Below are 23990 nucleotides of genomic sequence, written 5' to 3'. Positions count from 1 at the left end.
CCGAAATAGGATATCCAGTGTTTATCCAACATTGGAAATGCGGTATTATTTTGGTAATGGGTCCAGTTCAGTTTATTCCATTATCCATTAGTATAGTTGGATTTCCTCATTAATCCAGAATTGGTCCAATACATCTGTGTTTGCTGGGTATATATATATATATATATATATATATATATATATATATATATATATATATATATATATATATATATATATATATATATACAACTACTATCCGACTTACAACCTGCTCGACATACGACCACTCGTACTTACAACCTTACTTCAGACAGTTGACCATTGAGTTACTTGGCACTGCGCCATCTCATGAGAACTCTCATCACTCAGGCATGAGAACTCTCATCACTCAGGCAGCATCAGTTTGAGTTACCCTGCCCTATCTGCAGCATCATTTGGTATTAACTGTACTGTAGACTGAATTGCAAACCAATTTACGTAAGAATCAACTTCTGACATGCATGCAAGAACTAACCCCATTGTAACTCAATGCCTGATTGTACGTAATGTATACTATTACATAAATGATTAAAATGTATTAAGCAGAAGTACATTATGGTAAAAGATTGAAATAATGAATGTACATTACATTATACAGTACTAAGTAGGCACTTTTATATAGCAAAGGTTTGATAGTATACCCTACCCAGTATGTTGGCCACTTTCTAAGGTTTGACTTACATCCATTCCGACTTACAACCAGTGGGTCGGAACCAAACTTGGGTGTAAGTAGGATGGTACCTGTATATATATATATATATATATATATATATATATATATATAATATATATATATGCGTACACACACACACACGCTAAATACAAATACAAAGACAAGAGAAACATCCGCAGCATTAATGAGGTTGGCATGGTTAGATAAAAATGCATTTTGTGCTGTTTATGTGTACGTATATGTGTTTTCCTGGATTTCTAGATCAGGTAGTTGCCAAGCCTAGACATAATTGTTTACATTCAGTATATGCTTATAAAGAACAACCACAACCACAAAACATAAATTGAAAAACATTATGCAAAAGGCAATTATCTACAGTTTCCCCATATTTGTAACAAAATATGCTGCATAAATACACTGAAAAAATACAACCACGGCTTTTTATCTCTTGTAAATGGCACAGTTCAGTAGGCAGATAGCCTACCTGTGTTTACCCTCAGCCTACCATGATTTTATGACTATTAATGTATTTTTATTCAGCATCTTCCTTATCAGTTGTTACCATATTTTATTACCAAATATGAGACACAAAATGTGATCAAATGTCCTAGGCTAGGTATTACACTCAGTATCCATTTGCATAAATCGAACAATATTACAGATGTATATAAGGAAAGGGTAATGGTAATGAAATTGATATTTTACTTATTGAGTCCACTCATACCAAATTATCATCATATTTTTTCATCGTAATCTGTATTAAAAAAACATTCATCTATCCACCATCTGCAATAACTAATGTTTACATTCTCCAAATCAGGTGATTGAGCCTACAAGCGAAAGAATTAGGAGAATTGGTTTTTAGTTCCTTATAGAAATTAGTATATTATGGGAGTAATTACATTTAAATTTTGTACATAAATATAAAGCAGCTTTACAAAGGTAAACTTACATATTTTAGGTTAAAGTAAAATCCCTCAAAATCGTGTAAAAGCAGTTTCTTGACTCTTTGGTTTACATCATACCTGATGTTGTTTATGTTTGTTCTTTTATAAATGGCTGTTAATTTTAAAATATAGGTATGAATTGTTACATAAGCCATATATTTGGTAATCGTGTTTGAAAGCCAAGTCTAGTACAACCTACCAAAAATGAAGTTCATTTGGTTTGTAATACACAGTGATTGTGCATTAAGTTACATACAATCCTGTTTTTACATCTTTAGTTTAAATGGCATTTCTTGATGATGAGACTTTAAAGCAAGTTCATTTTAAGAACACTTCTAAAAAGTTATTGGAATCAGTGAGTGCATATCTACGTCTGTACCTGCCCTATGCACTGTGTTTATCTTTTGGTGTAAAAAAAAAAGAAAGAATGAAAGAATACAATTAAAAACATAAATGAGAATACTGTAGCACAAAGTATAGGCTTCGATGTAAACATACCTCTCTCTCTCTCTCTCTCTCTCTCTCTCATTTAGTATACTGTATACATATATCCTCTAGTGAAATATGAATTACTACAAGTACCATAAACATAAAAACACGACACTAAACAAACTCCAGGTTTTCACCGATGGCATGAAATGAGTGAATGCATACTATTGTGTGTGTGATTTTTTTTCTTTTTTTTTTTTCTTTTTTCTTTTTGCTTGCTTGATTTACGGTGCCACATTTCATTATAAGTGCAGTTGACTCTTAAGTATGATTATCACACATACAACAGTGTTCAAGAGAATATTTCATCACTGTTGATATTTCATCTCTTATTAGCGTAAAAATATTTAAAATGCCAAATTCATATGTAGGCAAGACAAAACCATACAGACTGTAGCTAGTTTTACAATGGCATCAAATGAGTGTGTGCCTACATACATACCCTACGCATGCAATTGCATTATCTTTTGGTTTGAAAAAAAATGAGAAAACAGAAAAAATATAAACAAGAATATTGTAGCTTGAAGTATAAAAGAAAGAAAGGAGTGTATGTGTGTGTTATTGTAATCCACTTCAATGTAAACATACTGTTAGGTCTGAGTAAGATGAGGAGAGTGAGTGAACTGATTTTATTTGGCAAATGAGGCTGTACATAAGGCGGTGTACGGATGGAAGTGCAGTGTCCGTCATGCACACACGAACAAACATAAACAAAAAGGGACAGGGTCCCCGCTGTGAATGTGTTTCTTCACAGACGAAAAAACATGAATAATATTACATAGAGGGAACGGATTCCCGACATATACTGGCAGTCCCCGGGTTATGACGGGGTTTCCATTCTTGAGACGCATTGTAACCCGAAAATCGTCGTAAGCCGGAACATCGTCAAAAATCCTAAGAAAACCTTACTTTTCATGCTTTGGGTGCATTCAAAACTATGTAAACTGCATTCTTATTGCATTTTTCATCAAAAACACCTTCAGATATTGGTTATTTTGCATTTTTGGTGTCATATTTCTTGTGCCAGATTAGCGGTGTAGGCATCGTAACCCTGGAAATAATTTCTGATGAATATAATTGAAAAGTGCCTTAATCTTGGGACGTCGTAAGTCGAACCCTTCGTAACCCAGGGACTGCCAATACATTAAAAAAAGGGCATAAAATGCACTACATTTTAAGTTCTTGGAAGGAAAGAGAGGACATATGGATATAAAGATTTTTACAATGGAAGGGCAAACATTCGCCTGAATATCGTTCTTACAAATACTCTCTCTCTCTCTCTCTCTCTCTCTCTCTCTCTCTCTCTCTCTCTCTCTCGTCTCTCTCTCTCTCTCTCTACACCCCCGACAGTGATTACGTAGAATCGTTGGATGACTAACGGAATCTTGCGGGGAGCTGAAGGAGTCCTTGGGTTCGTGACTCCCTCGGTTGAGGGGCGTCTTGCGTGTCCTCGTCTTCTTGAGGGCCGGAAAGCAGGATGCCGCCCCTGGTAGTGGGCCTGGGGGGGTTTGACTGCTTTCCTTGGGTGGCCTCGACGACATTTAGGGGCACTGTCAGGAGCAAGCAGCGTTGGGGTTTTGCGAGGGCCTTCAGCGGGGTCGTCTTCATCGGGGATGAAGGCGGGCTTGCGGCAATCTACCAAGACCCAGTCCTCGTAGCCACTGATTGGCATGAGGAATGCCTTCTCCTCTCGGTGCGGGCCACAGTAGGGCCTTGTCAGGGGCGGCCGGTTGGCAATGTTCCTCATGAAGACGATGAACCTGCAGGAGTCCAGGGCTTGTGGGCAGAACTGCTTCGTTCTGTCGATGAACGTCTCTCAGCAGGGAACAAACTTCTGGGCAGCTGCACGCAACCTAGCCAGGGGAATATCAGGATCGTCACTGTCGGTGGGGAAGAATTCACCTGGCACTGTCAGGGTCTCCCCGTACACTTTCTCTGCTTGGGAAGGGTCGCTGTTAGCTCTTGGGGTGGTGTGGAGACCGAGGAGGACCCTGGGAAGCTGTGCCTTTCAATCAGGGCCCTTACAGCATGCCATTAAAGAAGCCTTGAGCGGTGGACCCTTTCCACCATGCCGTTGGCTGCAGTATTGTAGGACGTTGTGGTGTGGTGCTTGGCCCTCATCAGGCGTGCCAGGGAAGACCAGAGCTCTGATGTGAAGGCGGGTCCTCTGTCTGTCATGACGTCATTGAGCACTCCGAAGCAGCTGATCCAACAGGTCAGGAGGGCTTCAGTACAGGCGTATGCATTGGCTTCTGACATTGGGGTGGCTTCGGGCCACCTGGTAGACTATCTAGCACTGTCGGATGGAGGATATGTCCAAATCTTTGCCTGGCTGGGGAAAAGAGCCTGTCCCCGATTCATTGTGCCTTCCTGTCTTGCTACTGTGGCATGCGATGCAGCTTCTGGCCCACTCCCGAGTGTCCTTCCTGATGCAGTGCCACACGAACTTCTCTGTCAGGAGCCTGGTTGTCATGCATGGTGATGGATGCGAGAGGCCGTGAATGATGTTGAACACCTGTCTCCTGCGGGAGGCGGGTATCTTGGTACAAGGGCATCCTGTGCTGGTATCGCAAAGTTGTGTTGTCCTTGAGGGGCCGAAGGGGATGTCCTCCCAGTGAGGGGCAATGATGGTGGTCCGGTAAGCTGGCACTTCGGGGTTGGAGGCTTGTTTACGCGCTAGGTCTTCGTAGTTGATGCTGAGGTGAAGGCGAGCTGCTGGTCTTCTCCCCATGTCAGCTTCTTAGGTTTGCCCTTCAGGACCTCGGTCAAAGGGTACATGGTGCAGGCAATGTCTGGGACGAACCTTCGGTAATAATTCACCATCTCAATGAATTCTTGGAGGGCCTTGATGGTCGTCGGTGTCAGGAACCTCTCCACTGTGGCCACCTTTGACCCCAAGGGACGAACTCCTGCTGCTGTAATTTTGTGGCCGAGGAAATCCACCTTCTTGGTGCCGAAGGTGCATTTCTCAAGACGGACGACAAGTCCATTCTCCTGTAGGCGCTTAAGGACGGCCCAGACGTGGTTCAGGTGCTCCTCCGGCGATCTGGAAAAGATAAGAATGTCGTCCATGTGGCAGACACAGGAGGGTAAGTCACCGAAGATGCTGTCCATTAGGCATTGAAAGGTGGCCCCAGTGTTCCGCAGGCCGAAGGTGGAGAAGGCGAACATGAAGGATTCGAAGGGTGTGATGATTGCCATCTTCGGAATATCATCAGGAGGACGGGGACTTGAAAATACAACTTTAATAAGTCAATCTTGAAGAAGACCTTGGCATTGGCACTGTGGAGGGGCCTTGCGAGGTCCTGCATATTTGGCAGGGGGTAGCTGTCGGGCATGGTGACGAGGTTCAGGTGCTGGTAGTCACCGCAGGGCTTCCATGTACCGTCTGCCTTCTTCACCATGTGGAGGGGGGACAGAGCAGATGGTGGGCGCCCTTGGTATCGAGAAGGCGCTGGCCACGTCCACCAAGAGGCCATTGTGGGCGAGGAAGTCTGCCCCCAGGAGAGGGGTCCGTACGCCAGCGAGGACGAATGGTCAGGTGTCGGTCCGGCCCAGGAATGCAATGGTCTGGGCCCTGATGCAGTAGGTGCGGATGGGCGTCCCATTTGCAGCTACGAGGGCGGTTTGGTCGTATGGGGTGCAGCTGCAGACGAAGGGAACATAGACTGCATGGCACCCGTGTCAACCAGCATCATGAGGCTGGAGATGCTTTCCTGGGTGTAGAAGACCCTGGGTCGAGACTTCGTTACAGCCGCTGCCATGGGTGCTCTTTTTTTTCTTTCTTGAAGGGCGGAAGGAGCAAGGGTGCTCGCACTTCTGTGCCTGGCTGCCAAATTGGCGGTGGAAGCGGCACTTCCTAATGTCTGGGAGGGGCTTCGGCGATTGCTGGTATGCTGCACCAACTGTGTCCTCCTGCTGTAAGCTTTTAGCTGACGGAGGAGAGGAGAGTTTTGCAGCTTGGGGCATTAGGGATCTGGCTTTGGAATTCGGGCATGAGCTGGCGAAGGAGGAGTTGACGGAGGATGCTCACCTTTTACCTTCGTCCTTGGTGGTCCACTGAGGACCAGGTCCTGGAGCTTGTGCCAGGCCAGTCTGCGATCTGAGGTGGTCATGGAGATGACCACAAGGTCGAACATTTGGGTGGCTGGCTGGGGGGAACTGGGAAGGAGACCTGGATGAGCTCCTTCTTCAGGCCTTCGTAGGGCAGCTCCCCTGGATGGCGCTGCATCCATGGGGCGAGGCATTTGAAGGCATCTGCTGTGAGGGTCTCAGTAATGAGGTCCACCTTGGAACTGTCCCGGGTGATGCCGTGGATCCGGAAATGTATTTCTGCCTGCTGCAGCCATGTTGCGATGCCCTCACTGCAGAAGGGCAGCAGCTTGACGTGGTTGGGGCTCCGACGGTTTGGTTGTCTGGGGCACAGGCATGGGTGTCGAGGAGGACTCAAGCGCGAAGAAGGATCGTCTTTCGGATCGCAGGGTCGAGGTGGACACAGAGGAGTCAAGTGAATACACTAAACTCTCCATCGTATTGTCAGACTCATGCTCACTGTCAACGAGAAGTTGTGAATGGTGGGCAAACCGTAAGACTGAACGCCAAAACACTTCTGTGAAGAAATGGCATTGGGAGTCCGCTAATGGCGTTGAGGAGTACCAGAGAACCTAGACTAGGCATCATATGGGTCCGTTAAAGGTTCTCTGAAGGTAAGCAGTGGTAATTAGTACCTTAATGGCAAAGCCAAAACCTCTTGGGTCACCTACTCCTGGGTCACCAATTGTGAGGTCTGATTAAGACGAGGAGAGGGAGTGAACTAATTTATTTGACGAATGAGGCTGTACATAAGGCGGCGTGCAGATGGAAGCGTAGTGTCCATCATGCATGCACGAATAAACATAAACAAAAAGGGACAGGACCCCGCGTGAATGTTTCTTCACAGACCAAAATACATGAATAATATTACATAGAGGGAAAAGATTCCTGACATATGTACATCAAAAGAAAGGGCTGAAAAGGCTCTACATTTTAGTTCCTGGAAGAAAAGAGAGGGCATATGGATATACAGATTTTTACAATGGAAGGGCGAACATTCGCCTGCATGTCGTCCTTACAGTACCTCGGGTATTGTTCTCTCTCCTCACTGCCCCTCATCCATGGTGCCCAGCCATCCAGCACTCTCCCCCACCTTGGAAACTTCTCGAGGCCTCCCCCACCCCCTATAACACTTTCTCAGTCTGTTTGAGTGTAAGCTGTGTTACCAACATTTTCATTTTCATGAGGCCACGAAGAATTGCCAATCATCTGAGGGCATTTTTTTATATATTAATATATATAGGTCTATAGGTGTGTATATGTGTGTGTGTATATATATATATATATATATATATATATATATATATATATATATATATATATATATAAAAGATAAATAAATATATCTTTGGGGCATTGGTTTGCATATGTTGGATAATGCCATATTTGATAATGGTAATCAGCAGCTGATTTCTAAGGTTGTTGGTCAGTAACTTTCATATACCTTATATATATGGATAGTAGTACAGTGAAAGAAAGGGGAAATATAATTGTTGCATATAAAAAAATGGTGACATTACTTTAGGCCTATTGTTATCCTATCAGCAGATTACTGACCCAGCTCATATAAACCCCTAAACAACTACCAGGAACGAAGGAAAAATATGCTACAAATAAAATGTGGAATAGTTTGTCCAGCGTAGTTGTGGAATCTTTTGATCTTGAAATGTTCATGGAAGGAGCAAATTTGTTCCTGCTCTCTGCTGATATATCCTGAATTCAGGTGTATCAGTTTTATTTTCTAGGTCCTCGTGTTTATTTATTTATCATCTTTTCCTCTAAATTGTCTTTTGCAAGCTGATTTCCCTTTAGTGCCCTTTTAGTTTTTGAACCGGTGTAGGTAATTTCTTTTTACAATACTGAAAAATATATATTTTTATCCAGCAATTTTTAAAGTTACATATCCAAAGTGCAAAGAATAAATATTTCACTTTAGTACCCTTCATGAAAAGTTTCATTTATAGCATTATGCATGTAACATTTGACAGGAATCACAGTTGCAATTTTTTAGGGTCAGTGACATTGTAGACCTGTGTCTACAATGTTACTGATGAAAGCAGTAATTGCTACAGATGCTGATAGATTTGTAATTTCTATAATAGTAACATCTTTTAGTATAGTAAGATATTGCTACAATATTGTAGTAAAATAAAAAATGTAGATAGTGAAAATCACGAAATTGCTTCATTACACCAACCCTAAATCATCATATAAGAAAAAAAGTTAAACATTTTTCTGTACCTTCCACAGGAAGTTGAAAGTGATTATGTACACCCCTATGCAGGGCTTCTTTTCCAAGACTCATAAGAATATGGTAATTTTACCATGTTGTGTGTTTTTTCTAATAGTTTATTTAATTTTTTTTTGTAAAATTATAATTACAGTAGACACCCCATATTCGTGAATACTTAAAACCTCTCTAATAATGCATATACCTGAGTTTTTTAAAACTATTATCACAAAAAGTTCATTTGGCCACAAAAATATGAAAATAGAGTAATTTGTGAATATTTCTAAGTGAAAAATACTGCGAACAGGCAAATTTTCTGCAAATAATGGTTTTGTATGGCCCATAGAAAAATCAACGAATAGGCGAGTCCGCAAATGGAGGTGGGGGGTGTCGACTGAGTATACTTGTTGTAAAATAATTGTGCAATTTACTGAGATGGGCAGATTCAGTAACTTTTTGTCAGGTATACATATTTTTCTATTTCTGTGCAAAATTACTATTATATTCATAGTATCGTAAAAGATAAGCGACATAGTATCATAAAAAATGAGTGCTAAAACCAATAGCATTCCATGGGTATATTTATGAGCAAATAAATAAAAAGATGTCATGGGACAGAGAGGGACGATACATTCTCCATCAAGTCTCAAGGTACCCTGATCCCCCTCTGTCCTTTGCTGAGCGACTGTAGTTGCCATAAGTTATGTAAGGACCATTAACCCTTAAACGCCGAAGCGGTAAAAAAAAAAAAATGTCTCCCGTGTGCCGGAGGTGTTTCAGAGTGAGCGCGGAAGCGGAAAAAATATTTTTTTCAAAAAATCACAGTGCGCTTAGTTTTCAAGGTTGAGAGTTCATTTTTGGCTCCTTTTTTTGTCATTGCTTGAAGTTTAGTATACAACCATCAGAAATAAAAAAATTTATCATTATCATATATAAATAATGCGATATATGATAGCGCAAAAACGAAATTTCATATATAATTGTATTCAAATCGCGCTGTGCACAAAACGGTTAAAGGTAACAAGTTAATTTTTTTTTCGTTGTAATTTACACTAAATTGCGATCACTTTGGTATATAACACATTGTAAAACGATAAAAGCAACACAGAGAAAATATTATCACAAAATAATGCATGAATTCGTAACGCGCAGACGTAAACAAATATTTTTTTCAAAAATTCACCATTCCAATTTCTTTCAGAATGAAGAAAAATGATTGAATATTACTATACTATAAGAATATTAGCTTACAAATGCAGTTTTCGACCATATCTGACGAGTTAAAGTTGACCGAATGTCGAATTTTTTTTATATATATTTTTTTTATATGCAATTATTTCCGAAATAAGAAAAGCTACAACTTTCAAATATTTTTCGTTTTATTCTACATAAAATTGCGCACATTTTCATATATAAAACTCTATGAAATGCCTAATATGAAATGGAGTAAATATTCCGAGAATGGGACGTACACATTTCGGAGATTTGTGGCGGAGAATCAGCGCGCGGAGGGAAGGAAAGTTTTTTTTTTAAATTCACCATAAATTTAAATATTTTGCTAGACACTTCGAATTTGTTTCAAGATGAAGATAAATGACTGAATATTACTAGACTGTGAGAGTTTTAGCTTACAATTGCGTTTTTCGACCATCTTCGGTAGGAGTCAAGTTGACCGAACGTGGTTTTTTTTTCTATTTATCGTGATTTATATGCAAATATTTCAAAAATGATAGAAAAGCTACAACCTTCAATTATTTTTTGTTGTATTCTACATGAAATTGCGCACATTTTCATATATTAAAACTTTATGTAACGGCTAATTTAAAATAGTGCAAACATTACCACAATCGCACGTATGATTTTTTCGGAAGAGTTCCGCGCGCGGACGTAAAGAAAATGTTATTTTTTTCATAAATTCACCATAAATCGAAATATTGTGCTAGAGACTTCCAATTTGTTTCAAAATGAATTTAAATGCTTGAATATTACTAGAATATAAGCGTTTTAGCTTACAATTGCGTTTTTCGACCATCTCGGTAGAGTCAAAGTTGACGGAAGGTTGAAAATTTGTCACTTATCATTTTTTATATGAAAATATCTCAAAACTGATAAAATCTACAATCATGAGTATTTTTTTGTTGTGTTCTGCATAAAAATGCGCGCATTTTCATATATAAAACTTAATGTAACGGCTAATTTAAAATGGTAAAAAAATTATGTCAAAGTGACGAAATAATTTCCGAGATGTGTCACAGATACTTTTTAGTGTGGCAAGAAAGAAATTCGCGCTTGCGCACCTGCGTAACGATTGTAAACAAAACAACACCTTGATCCGTGAACTCCCAGCATCCCCCAAGGCGCATGATTCAATAGTTTTCGGCTGGTAGGCCTAAAAGTATTTTTCCGCGAATTTTTAAAAAAAAAAAAACTTTTGTATGTCGACGTAAAATACGTCCAGTCGGCACCCGAGAGACAAAAAATGTCGACGTAAAATACGTCCAGTCGGCGTTTAAGGGTTAAAGTGATATGAACATCTTTCCTGCTAAACTCTTCCAAATCATATGACACAAAATATTAATACTCATATGAGTGAGCCCATCCAATGCTCAAAACCAGTTATAGATCTACATACGATCATGGTTAGCTATTGTTTAGAGGTTATCCTTCAGTAAGAGAGAATTTTAACTATTTGGGGACTCCTCACGTTCCAGTGGGTTTAGTATGTATAATCAGGTGTTTGACTGTGAGAAAATGCATTGAAGTTGGCCTTCACCATTGCAAGTGTAGTAATATTTATAAAGTATGATATTTTTAATTAAGACCAGAACGCTATTTTGGCATGAATTCACAAATGACTTGGAGTCTTTCCTTGGACTGATAGAGAGAAAAAAAATATTTAAGGTAGCACAAGTAATGGCAAAGAAGGAACTCAATAAAATTGATGAGGAAGTGAGAGAACTTATTGAGGGAATTAAAATGACTTGACTTTATTATTAGGGAATTAGAAGAACTTGTTTGATTATTGAGGAATAGAACTCAGGTAATTATTGGCAGGGGACAATGAGAACAAAAAAGGAACAGAATAATTGGTGCGAACATTAAGAGAAATTTGCAAATGTTTCTGATTGCAGAGAGTCATAAAAAACATAAAGTTTAGACTATGTTAGCCTCCCTTTGTTAAGCAGAACTTTAATAGATTTAGATCACTAATATGAAATGGCAGAATACAATCGGCGCAAAAAAAAAGCGAACGACTCCCTATGTATTACTGTAATAAGCGTTCGGACTTTTCTTGCGATTTCCGCCCGAGAAGTATATATTTTCCCCAATTTATCGTTCGTCTGGCAGCCTGTATTGTCTCGCTGTTCGGTACCATGAGTTTCTAATGCACTTCAGTGATACTCAAGCTGTCCCAAAGGTCGGGTGTCATTGTATGCGCTCCTGCCCCATTCACGCTTTCGTCACCGCTACATTTGGCGCTCTTGCGCGCTAGCTAATGAATTATGGCTAAAACTTCCTTATCCTTGGTTAAGAAAGCAGAAATTGTGACCCTATGGAAAACTGGCAAGTCAATGTCAGCTATTGCAAGAGAGCTGGGAATCTCTAAAAGCACCGTCTCATTGTGGTGCAACCGCTCCAAGACAGGAGACCTTGATTCATCACTGAAGCGGAAGAAAGGCTCAGGGAGGCCACGAAAAACTACAAAAAGAACGGATAACATTTTAAAAAGGATTGTTATGGAACATCCATCAATGCCAGCCGAAATTTTGAAGTCTCAAAACCCTGATCTGCTTAGGAACGTATCTGAACGGACTGTGCAACATCGATTGCAGAAAGACCTTGGTCTCCCATGTCGTGTTGCAGCAAAGAAAGAAGCCACTCCTCACTAAGCCTATGAAAAAAAAAAGGATGGCTTTTTGCAGAAAATATTTGAAGTGGACTGAAAAGAATTGGGAAAGGGTAGTTTTTAGCGATGAATCTAACTTCCACATTATTCGTAGCGCTAGCAAAAAAGTAAGGAGGCCCCAAGGATCTAACCGCTATGCATCAAAATACACAGTCAAGACTGTGAAACATCCAGCTTATGTGATCGTATGGGGATGTTTCAGCGGATATGGGGGTAGTGGGGGATTATATTTTCTCCCAGAGAGCACGACAATGAATGGAGAGATTTATGAAAATGTCTTGGAAAATGAATTAGTCCCTTACAAGGAACTTTTGGGCATGCGTGTATTTATGGAAGATGGAGCACCTTGCCACCGATTTCACAAGGTCACAAACCTTCTTAAGGAATTTAATATTCAGAAATTGGACTGGCCAGGCAATTCACCAGATTTAAACCCAATTGAAAATTGCTGGGCATACATGAAACGGAAACTGAAGGCACTAGCAGCTGAGAAAACGTCCCTCCCCAAATTGAAGGATGCCATCCATAAATTTTGGTTTGAAGACATGGATGCACAATATTTCAAAGATTTAGCACATTCAATGCCAAGAAGGTTAAAAGCTGTACTCAAAAATAATGGAGAAATGTCTAAGTATTGAAAAAAATATAAGTGAACTAAAATTTTCCCTTTTATTTTCCTTTTTTTATATCATTGCTATGATTTATTTACAAATGTAGTGGGCGTTCGTTTTTTTTTTGCGCCGACTGTATATTCTGCAGGGTATTAGCATAAATAAAACCTTCCTGTAGAGTGTACAGTGCATATTTTAAACAATCTCCAAATTACTTTAATTCTAAAACAGTGTTTATGCTATTCAAATACAATAGTAATTATATGTTTAAGGAATGCCTAATATAAGATTATACTTGAATATGTACAAGTGGAATTAAGTATTAGTGCAACATATTAGTCATGATTATATACATATCACGCTTCATCAGAAACAGCATGACTTTTTATTTATTTAGGACTTAATTAATGACCCGAACGAGAAAGTGTAATCATAGCATTACTGGAAATACATTACAGATTGTAAATTATGGACTTTCTCTCTCTCTCTCTCTCTCTCTCTCTCTCTCTCTCTCTCTCTCTCTCTCTCTCTCTCTCTCAGCCATTCACTACATACAGTGAACCTCCATATCTGGGGACTCTTGTGTTTGTGGATTCCTCTGTGCGCGTTTTTCATGGGAAATTTGCATATTTGTGGCATTTTCCTATGAGAAATATCCACAAATTATTGCATTTTATACATTCAACTTCCCTGCCAGATATATACTTAGCTATAGACTCCGTCGTCTCCGACAGAATTTCAAATTTCGCGGCACACGCTACCGGTAGGTCAGGTGATCTACCGCCCTGCCCCTGGGTGGCAGGACTAGGAACCATTCCCAGTTTCTAATCAGAATTCTTCGTCCGGCCCGGGCCATCAACATTGTTGTTGGTTCCTCTCGATTGGTTTTTCTTTTTTCACCGGCAATTGATCTTCTTGACCGACTTTTGGTGACGTATCTGGATTGTTGGATTGGCATACGCTTTTGTGGACTGTTTTGTGGACTTGATTTTGGAATTTTCTTTAAAAATGTCTGACTCTGGAATGGTTGTGAGACGTTGTGTGAATGTAGGCTGTAAGGTGAGGTTGCCGAAAGCTTCGGTAGACCCTCACACGGTATGCAAGGGTTGCAGGGAGTATGAATGTTCTTTTACTAATACTTGTAAGGAATGTGAGAATTTGAGTGAGAACGAATGGAAGAATCTAACTAATTATTTAAAAAAGTTAGAGAGAGAAAGAGTGAGGAAGGCTTCTTATAGAAGTTTAAGTAGTTCTAGATCTGAACTAATTCCTAGCTTGGGATCTTCCCCAAGGGTAAGTATTGCTACTTCTCCTTCCATTGCAGCCCCTTCTCCTATTGCAGAACCTGCAGATTCAGCGAAAGAACTTGCGGATCTAAAAGCAGCCTTCAAGTTGATGGAAAACAAAATGGCTGCCATACAACGTTAAGGTCTAGTGATTATTCAGTGGACAGTGATATGAGTGTCCCCAGTGTAGTGGAGGGGGCATCTGGTCGGCTCAGCAACGCTCCCTAGGTCTAGACCTCTTCCAAGCTCACATGCCCAGAGGAGAGGAATGTCGAAAACCGAAAGGAGGTTGTGGAGAATCCCCACCGATCAGGTGTCCCTTCGGCGGTTTCTGTGACACCCCAGACTGCCAAGGATCGCTATTGTAAAAGCGTCCTGCAAGAGGAGTTGGAAGGCTCCGACTATTGATTCGAGCCCAGAAAACTTCCCTGAGGAGTCTCCCTCGGGAGTGAAGAAGGCAAGAAGAGCCATTCTTTCAACCAGAGTGAGAAGGAGGCAGGAGGTGGAGGCGATGGACTCCTCCCCTCCTCCTTCCTCTCCTCCCGAAGAGGATAAAGAGGAGGTTACGAAGAGATTCATGATGGCGATGCAAGAGCAGATTTCGTCTTTTGTAGGAGTCCTGTCAAAGGAGCCTCCTAGAAGGAAAGACTCTTCCCTTCCGATCAAAAGATCCTCCAGACGTATGGAGGTATCTGCCGCCAGGATCGATACTCCTACTCGAGGTGAGGTTTCCGGTACGAACCTGGATGAACCTATCAGACGTCTGGCACCGCCAGGAGTGAGAGTCACCCAGGAGGCAGGAGCCAAGAGCCAGGAGTGAGGAGTCAACCAGGAGCAGGAGCCAAGAGCCAGGAGTGTGGAGTCATCCAGGCAGGAGGCAGGAGCCAGGAGGCAAGAGCCAGGAGGCAAGAGGCAGGAGTCAGGAGTCAAGAGGCAGGAGCCAGGAGCCAAGAGGCAGGAGTCAGGAGGCAGGAGCCAGGAGTCCGGAGTCAGGAGGCAGGAGGCAGGAGTCCGGAGTCAGGAGGCAGGAGTCAGGAGCCAGGAGGCAGGAGTCAGGAGGCAAGAGTCAAGAGCCAGGAGGCAGGAGTCAGAGACTCGTTCCTGGAATTTATGACTCTTCTCCAAATAGGAGCTCCTCTCCTTCAGAGCGTAGGAGGTCTTGGAAGGACTCTTCCTCCAAACGTGAACTTTCTCCTTCGTCTGATCGAGGTTTAGACGAGTTGTCTGATGACGAACCTCCTGCTAATGAGGGACTCTCGAGTTATAAGGTCTTAGCCTCATTATTGCTTCAAGAGTTTGGAGATTCTCTTAGTCCGGCGGCTCCTCCTTCTCCTCTGTCTCTCTTTTCGAGCTCGGCTACGGCAAAAATCCTTCGGCCTTTTTGAAAATGAAGCCTGCAATATCGATGAAGAAGGCTCTCCATTCTTTAGATTCTTGGATGGACAAGAAGAAAGAGTTAGGAAAGACGGTATTCTGCATGCCTCCTTCCAAACTACATGGAAAGAGAGGTATTTGGTATGAGACAGGAGAGACTATGGTCTTTCTCTGCCTGCCTCTGCAGATGCGGACTTTTCCAGTTTAGTAGAGGCCTCTAGACGTCACTCCTTAGGATCGGTCAGAGCGACGTGGAGCACTTCAGAGTTGAACCACTTTCTAAAAGGACTTTTTTGTCACTTTAGAGGTGTTCAACTTTCTGGATTGGTCACTCGGAGTTCTGGCCAATAAATCTAAAGATCAGGAGTTTCTTAAAAAACCCAGAGATTCTCCATAGCGTCCTGTCTTGCATGGACAAGGCAGTACAGGACGGTTCGGGTGCTGGCTTCCCTTTTTTGGTGCTGGGTCTCCTGAAAAAGAGATCAGTATATGGATCCCTATTATCAAAAGGGGTTTCTCCGAGCCAGAGGACTGCTTTATTGTTCGCCCTCTATCGGATCATCTGTTTCCTTCTCAGTTAGGTGGAAGGATATATCTCGCTCGCTAACTGAGAAGGCGACACAAGACCTACTAACACAACGTCCAAGAAAGGACGCCCTGTAGTGTCGGCGATTAAGAAGGACTCTCGTCCTCCTCAGCAGCCCTTTCGTGGAGGTTACAGCGGCTCGTCCCCCTGCCAGAAAGAAGAGCTCTGATAAGAGAGGAAGGTCTTCCTTTAGGCCCTTCAAGAAATCCAAATGACTTGTTGCTCCTTCAAGCACCAGTGGGCGCCAGACTCCTGAACTTTGCAGGAGTATGGGCAAAAAGGGGAGCCGACCTCCTTGGTCAGTGTCGGTCCTAAAGAAGGGATATGTAATCCCCTTCGAGACAGCCCTCCCCTAACATCTACGCCTCGGAACTGTCAGCGAGGTACAGAGACCCGGTAATGAGAAAGACTCTCCTTCAAATGGTGGAACAAATGTGGGAAAAAGAGGCCATCGAACTTGTGCAGGATCCACACTCCCGGGATTTTACAATCGCCTTTTTCTAGTACCAAAGGCATCGGGGGGTGGAGACCAGTTCTGGACGTAAGCGCTCTGAATCGCTTTGTTCAGAAAAAGAAGTTTCGCATGGAAACGTCTGCCTCAGTAATGTCGGCTCTTCGTCCAGGAGATTGGATGGTCTCTCTGGACTTGCAAGACGCATATTTTCACGTTCCCATTCACCATTTGTCAAAGAAATATCTTCGTTTTGTAATAGGAGACAAGATCTTTCAATTCAGGGCTCTGTGCTTCGGTCTGTCTACAGCTCCGCAAGTATTCACCAACCTGATGGCGAATGTGGCAAGATGGCTTCACCTAGAGGGAATAAACATCTCCCTCTACTTGGACGACTGGCTGATCAGGGCCAAGTCGGAGATTCAGTGCTTGGAGGACTTATCAGTAACAAGGAACATGATAGAATCGCTGGGATTACTCGTGAACCTCGAGAAGTCGCAGCTGATCCCCAGCCAGAGCTTGGTCTATCTGGGGATTCAGATGGATTCTCGGGGTTTTTCGAGTATTTCCTTCGCGAGAAAGAATCACTCGAGGTTTGTCGAAAATCTCGAGCTTCTTAGAGAAAAAGAACAGTTCAGCGAGGGATTATCTGAGCCTCTTAGGGACCCTGTCCTCACTAGAAAAGTTCTTCTCTCTGGGGAGGCTTCACCTTCGCCCTCTTCAGTTTTTCCTGAAAGGGTGTGGGAGTTGGAAGACGGGACAACTCTCGGACATCTTCCGCTTCCACAAGAGGTAAAAGATCATTTGAAGTGGTGGATCCTTCCTCTTCAAAAGAACGAAGGCGTATCGCTTGCCCTGCAGAACCCAGACCAAGTGTTATATTCCGACGCTTCGGAGTCGGGATGGGGAGCGACGTTAGGAGCAAGGGAGGTGTCAGGCACCTGGACAAAGGAACAGGTGTCCTGGCACATCAATTGCAAGGAACTAGTGGCCATACACCTAGCCTTAAAGTTCTTCGAAGAGATAGTCAGAGGCGAGGTGATACAGATAAACTCGGACAACACCACGGCTCTGGCTTACATACGCAAGCAAGGAGGCACGCACTCTTTCTCCCTCTTTCAGTTAACAAGACACCTGTTAACTTGGACAGAAGAAAGAGGCATAACTCTCCTCACAAGATTTGTTCAAGGCATCAAGAATGTGAGAGCGGACAGACTGAGCAGGAGGAATCAGGTCCTTCCCACAGAATGGACTCTACACGAAGAAGTTTGTCGAAGTCTTTGGTCCCTGTGGGGGAGACCTCACATAGACCTATTTGCGACGTTCCTCTCCAAAAGAATAGAGATCTTTTGCTCTCTAGTGGAAGATCCGAGAGCCATTCGCAATAGACGCGTTTCTCCTGGATTGGTCGGGTGTGGACGCATACGCCTTTCCCCCGTTCAAGATCCTGGGGGAAGTGCTCAGGAAGTTCGTAGCTTCGAAGAACACGAAGTTGACGCTAATAGCCCCATTTTGGCCAGCCCAGGAATGGTTCACAGAGGTACTGGAGTGGATAGTGGACTTCCCCAGATCTCTTCCAAACAGACCAGATCTACTCAGACAACCCCACTTCGAGAGGTTTCATCACACCTCCCAGGTCTCGCTCTGACTGCCTTTCGACTATCGAAAGACTTGTCAGAGCGAGGGGCTTTTCTCGCAAGGCTGCGGGCTCTATCGCTAGAGCCCGCAGAGCTTCGACGAGAAGAGTATACCAATCAAAGTGGGAAGTCTTTAGGAGGTGGTGTAAGAGTCAGAAGCTGTCCTCCTCCAGTACCTCTATAGTGAATATTGCCGATTTCCTCCTCTTTCTGAGAGAGGAATCACACCTTTCTGTCTCAACAATAAAAGGATACAGAAGCATGCTGTCTTCAGTATTTAGGAATCGAGGGTTAGATATTGCAAGCAACAAAGATCTACACGATCTAATTAGATCCTTTGAAACTTCAAAGGCAGCTACTCCTAGAACACCTAGTTGGAATCTAGACGTGGTCCTGAAATTCCTTTCATCGGATAAATTCGAGCCTTTACATCTGGCTTCCTTCCGCGACGTCACTAGGAAATGCTTATTCCTGGTGTCTCTCGCTACAGCCAAGAGGACGAGCGAATTGCACGCTCTAGATTCCACAGTGGGGTTCAAAGGAGATGCTGCCATCTGTTCTTTCCAGACAATGTTTCTGGCAAAGAACGAAAACCCGTCAAAACCGTGGCCCAGAAGTTTTGAGGTAAAAGGCCTATCTAACCTCGTAGGCAGAGAGATAGAGAGGTCTCTCTGTCCAGTGAGAGCTCTTAAATATTATTTAGAGAGGAAGAGACAGATGGGAGCTTGGTCAACAAGGTCTTTGGTGTGCGGTGAAGAACCCCAAAAGACTCATGTCCAAGAACGCCTTGGCTTTCTTTGTGAGAAGCGTAAGTTACGGGCGCTCACAAGAACTGCTCGGAGGAATCCTTCGGTCTTCTAAAGGTCAAGACCCATGAGGTGAGAGCAGTAGCAACGTCCTTGGCGTTCCAAAAGAATATGTCTCTAAAAAATATCATTGAAACTACATATTGGAGGTGCAATTCAGTGTTTGCATCTCATTATCTGAAGGATGTGAGTGACCTATGAGAAGTGCTTCTCGCTAGGTCCATTTGTATCAGCAGATACAGTGCTGGGTCTTGGAGCAAAGACTGATCCTTAGATATTGTGTTTTATCGTACATAAACCCTCTTGTCAGATATGTGCTTGGTTTTCTATTAGCAAGCTCACTGATGTCGCACGGGAGCATAGTGTCATTGCTGGTAGCGGATCAAGGGTATGTATGACTAGTAGGGGAGTACAAAATTTTTTTTTTGTATATTTTGTAATGAAAGTGTAATTATGTTTCGAGTTTTTGGTTGTTTGTAAGGAGTTCGGGGATAACTCCTTGCAATCTTAGAACTAACATGGATGTTAGGATCAGGTGATCGGGATCGGTGTTGTGCTCCTTGAACAAGGTGTATTGTCATGTTAGTGGAATAGCACCCAATGACAAAGGCCTTTAGGCTCTGCCGAGTAAGTGGATAAGACCCCATTGGCAGACCCACAAGAACTCTTAGCCATAGATCAATATCTCGCTGAGGCTCTTGAGGCTAAGCAGACTCCAAGGCAGTAGCCGCGAAGTCTTCAGCCTAATAAGGTAGGAACCAAGGTTTATTAATACCTACAACATATGTTGTTTACCTGTCTATTTCAGTAGTTAGCTGTCTCTTACCCACCACCAATGGGTGCTAATCAGCTAAGTATATATCTGGCAGGGAAGTTGAATGTATAAAAATGATATTGTCATGTTACAATAAAGTTTTATACATACTTACCTGACAGATATATACGATTAATGGCCCACCCAGCCTCCCCGCAGGAGACAGGTGGAGGAGAAGAATTCTGATTAGAAAACGGGAATGGTTCCTAGTCCTGCCACCCAGGGCAGGGCGGTAGATCACCTGACCTACCGGTAGCGTGTGCCGCGAAATAATTTGGAAATTCTGTCGGAGACGACGAGTCTATAGCTAAGTATATATCTGTCAGGTAAGTATGTATAAAACTTTATTGTAACATGACAATATCATTTTTCTTATCAATTTCATCATAAAATGTACTTTTTGTGATAAAACTATTTAAAAAAAAACAGATAAAATTTTCAGTACGGTTTTCTTGAGTTTTAACTAACAAAATGTGCAGTTTTAAGTGTTTTTAAAAGGGTTCCAACTATCTGCGGAATCTAGATATCCTGGGGGTGGGGGGGGAGCCTTTTGGTACGCATCCCCCGTAAAAAAGGGGTCCACTGTAGTAATAGACTTCCTTTCAGTTGTTTAAAAACTTTTTAAAAGGCGGCAGTTGTCTGTAATTGTTTGAAAAACACTTGTTCAAACCAACTATCTTTAAAAATAAGGATTGCTTTTAAAGTGCACTTATAATTCCATAAATGTAATTAAGTACAGGCAGTCCCCGGGTTACGACGGTCTCGGCTTACAACGTTCCGAGGTTACGACGCTTTTCAATTATATTCATAAGAAATTATTTCCAGGGTTACGATGCATATTCCAGACTTACGACGCCTACAAACGCTGATCTGGCAGATGAAATATGGCACCAAAAATGCAAAATAATCAATATTTAAAGGTTTTTTTGATGAAAAATGCAATAAGAATGTAGTTTACATAGTCTTCAATGCTCCCAAAGCATTAAAAGTAAGGTTTTCTTAGGATTTTTGACGATGTTCCGGCTTACAACGATTTTCGGCTTACGACGCGTCTCAAGAACGGAACCCCCGTCGTAACCCTGGGACTGCCTGTATAGTATTTGTTTGAACATAGTGATCACAATAAAAGTTCATATTATATCAGCATATTTCCTCTGTTGTCAGTCTCCTAAGGATACCTGTACTGTCAGTGGAAGAACTTATGAAAAATAGAAGAAAGAAAGGGCAAAATTTTACTGGAAATGTCAGTCGCTTGCAAAGAAGTGTAAAAGCATGCTGTAACAGTGACCAGCTAAAAATGTTGCGTCATCTCAGTATGGCTCAAATGGTATGGAATTAAGTTGAAAGCAGACGACTTTTTCTAAGAATGCCATTTCTTGGCTAATTATCATGCAGTGATCTGCTTGTACAAATAGAATGTGAAGTTTGGTTTTATGAGAGAAAATTACTTTGTTTAATAAAGTTGGAAAGTGTTACATTTTTATACGATAAGCATCTTGTAAGAAACATTTTGTTATGGCTAGACTTTTCTTTCAAAGAATAGTAAAAAGAAAAGCAGAAAAAAAATCATGTTAGGTGGACTTTCTTAAAACCTACCCAATTGTTGATTTAAAAAAAAGAAATAGAATGGCATCACTTGACCATTGTTTTCAATGTGAGAATAATGCAGGACTTCATAATTTTTTCATGCAAATTGCCTTTTAATGTATTTCAATACACTTTACTATATATTTTGTAGTGGTGGAATTGCTAATAGAAGAAGATGCAAAATATTGCAAGAAAGGTATGTGGAGAGTAGAGTTGGGATGTATTATTTGATCATTTTTATCATAGTATTAACAAAAAGTACTGCAGATACCAGAGGAATAAATCATGTTGCTATTGATTTGATAAGCAAGCTTCCAGAAAGTATGATTACCATCTATGAATAAACAAGCATAATATGTATGCCCTTTATGGGATAACATAAACATTTTTAAAACTATAAGTACTTCCATAATCTTACAGTAAATTTTAAAAACATGTCTGGCCATTTACCGTTAAAATAGCAAAATTACAGCAGAATTAGAATGTGGAATTGAGTGAAAATACTAATTATGCACACTTTATTGGTATCAGTATGTGATTGCCCTTTGATGCAATTTTAAGTACCATTCAGCAAGATATAGGTGTTTTGGGCCATTTACAAGTTAAGAAGTATCAGAACTCTTATATTGTGTTAAGGGTTGCCAAGAGCGCCACCAGTTTCAGTCTTGCTTTTCTCTATTTTAATCTTGATGCATTTTTAGGTGTCGTGCAGTTGACATTGTACTTGTGTTTTGTGAATTATATAATGAATTGATAAATAATAATTAAATTTATTCAAACTGCAGAGCAGCTAACAAATTGCTTCAATTGATTAACAGTATTTTATTACTTGGTTTGGTAGTTATTTTTTATGTAAAGAGAAATTGAAGTTTAAAGTCAGTTGAATATCCGATTCTATTTTGAATTTTATCTTTTTCCCAAGTATATAGGTTGAGTAGAATAAAGTTTAATGTTCTTTATTGCTTTCGTTTTACTTTTATTAAATGCTAAACAATTATCTGCTTTAGCATGTTTATTTATAAAAATAAAAGTTACTCCTTATTTGCATCACCTTTATGTGGACTGAAGTGATCTTGACCATTGCTTATTTTGTTAGGTAGCATGATACATTAGCTTTTTGCTTTATTGTAATGATTTGCTTTTATGTTCATGAATCCTCTATTTTTCACTATGTGTAATCTTAGCCATTGTAGCACACATGCCAATATATTGTTAACAGAGTTAGATGGTCAAGGTTCAGCACGAGACAGCCAGTTGGGAAACCTAGGCCAGTTTGAGGCTCGACTGCTACGCCTTCTTGCTCCTCATGCGAATGCTGCAGGTGACAGCGGTGACAGCAGTGTGGCCAGTACCGGTATTGGTTCTTCCACAGCTGCCAGTCCTGACTCTGCTGCCATTGCAGCTGCTGCTCCCTTTGATCCCCTTGCTGCCAGTAACATCCTAGGTTTGTTTTGCTGCTTTTATTTTATTTGGAAAATGCCCTCCATATTTCTATTCATTTTACCTTCTTGGATTTTGTTTATTAATTACATTGTCTACCCTTTATATCCATATAGATGTATTTTGATATTTAACATAAACAGTTATGGGGAATGGATATATCATCAGGGTTAGGCACAGCTTTTCATCTTCCATATTCCATAGTTGTAGATCAGGTTTTAACTGCATCTACTGTATTTGTTTTGAGACAGTGTTTTGGCTTAACACACTGATTCATAAATCAGCTTTAAATACATTATTGTTAATAGTAACAATTCTTGATGAAAATAGAGTACAAATTATTTATCAGTTGTGTATAAATATAAATAACATCAGCAACTTAGTTCACAACTACCCAGGGGATATCCTTGGAAATACTAATACTACACACAAAAATGCTATGTATTGGCAAAATTTAACAATTATTTGCATATCTTAAGTGTCATGGTGATACCATGCTTAAAATTTCTCTCACATGTGGAGGAATTTCCTAAACATGTGAAAGAGCTAAAGTATTGATAGATTAGAATGTGCTCCCCATTTTTTAATCCAATTGCCCTATATTTATTGTTTTGCTTCTCTCTTCCATTGGTTTTCTCATCTTGTATTGTAATAACAGGGCACTGAAAGACAAAGTGGCTAAATCTTCAATATGATAGTTGATCTTTGGTATTAAGAATATTCAAAGTTTTGATTGCATGCCTCATTATTACTTGTAAAACTCCACTATCTCAAGTGATCAAGGAATGTAAAAGTTTCTTATGTCAGCTCTTGCCAATAAAAGTTTTATTCATCTTCTCTGAGCACTATGATCCTGGCTTACACTGCAACAAGGGGGGTTGCTAGGAACATTGCAAATAGTACTTAGGTATTAACATTGTTGTAGATGTATTTAAAGGGGTTCACCTCTCCTGTGTTGTCAAGTTATGGTAATCAAGAGTACTATTTAAATGAATGTCATTAATCTCTTTTATTTAATCTCTTTCGTGGCAGATAACTT

The 23990-nt window shown here is 41.2% G+C and overlaps 1 protein-coding gene across 11 annotated transcripts in view; it reads left to right on the top strand.

Moving 5' to 3' along the window:
- LOC135224515 (E3 ubiquitin-protein ligase MYCBP2-like) overlaps positions 1 to 23990 on the top strand; it is a 1655355-nt gene that overhangs the window by 592882 nt on the left and 1038483 nt on the right. For 10 of the 11 annotated variants that reach the window (XM_064263565.1, XM_064263560.1, XM_064263561.1 and 7 more), the window contains one exon: positions 22731 to 22955. The exons of the other annotated variant lie outside the window; for it this stretch is intronic. In XM_064263565.1, coding sequence (XP_064119635.1) covers positions 22731 to 22955 — 225 coding nt within the window. The remainder of the gene's footprint in view (positions 1 to 22730; positions 22956 to 23990) is intronic. 11 annotated transcript variants of the gene reach the window in all.

The sequence above is a fragment of the Macrobrachium nipponense genome, chromosome 12, assembly GCF_015104395.2.
Source record: "Macrobrachium nipponense isolate FS-2020 chromosome 12, ASM1510439v2, whole genome shotgun sequence".
NCBI classification, from domain to species: Eukaryota; Metazoa; Arthropoda; class Malacostraca; order Decapoda; family Palaemonidae; genus Macrobrachium; species Macrobrachium nipponense.
The sequence above is the reverse complement of the archived record's forward strand: the minus strand, read 5'-3'. Positions and strand labels throughout refer to the sequence as shown.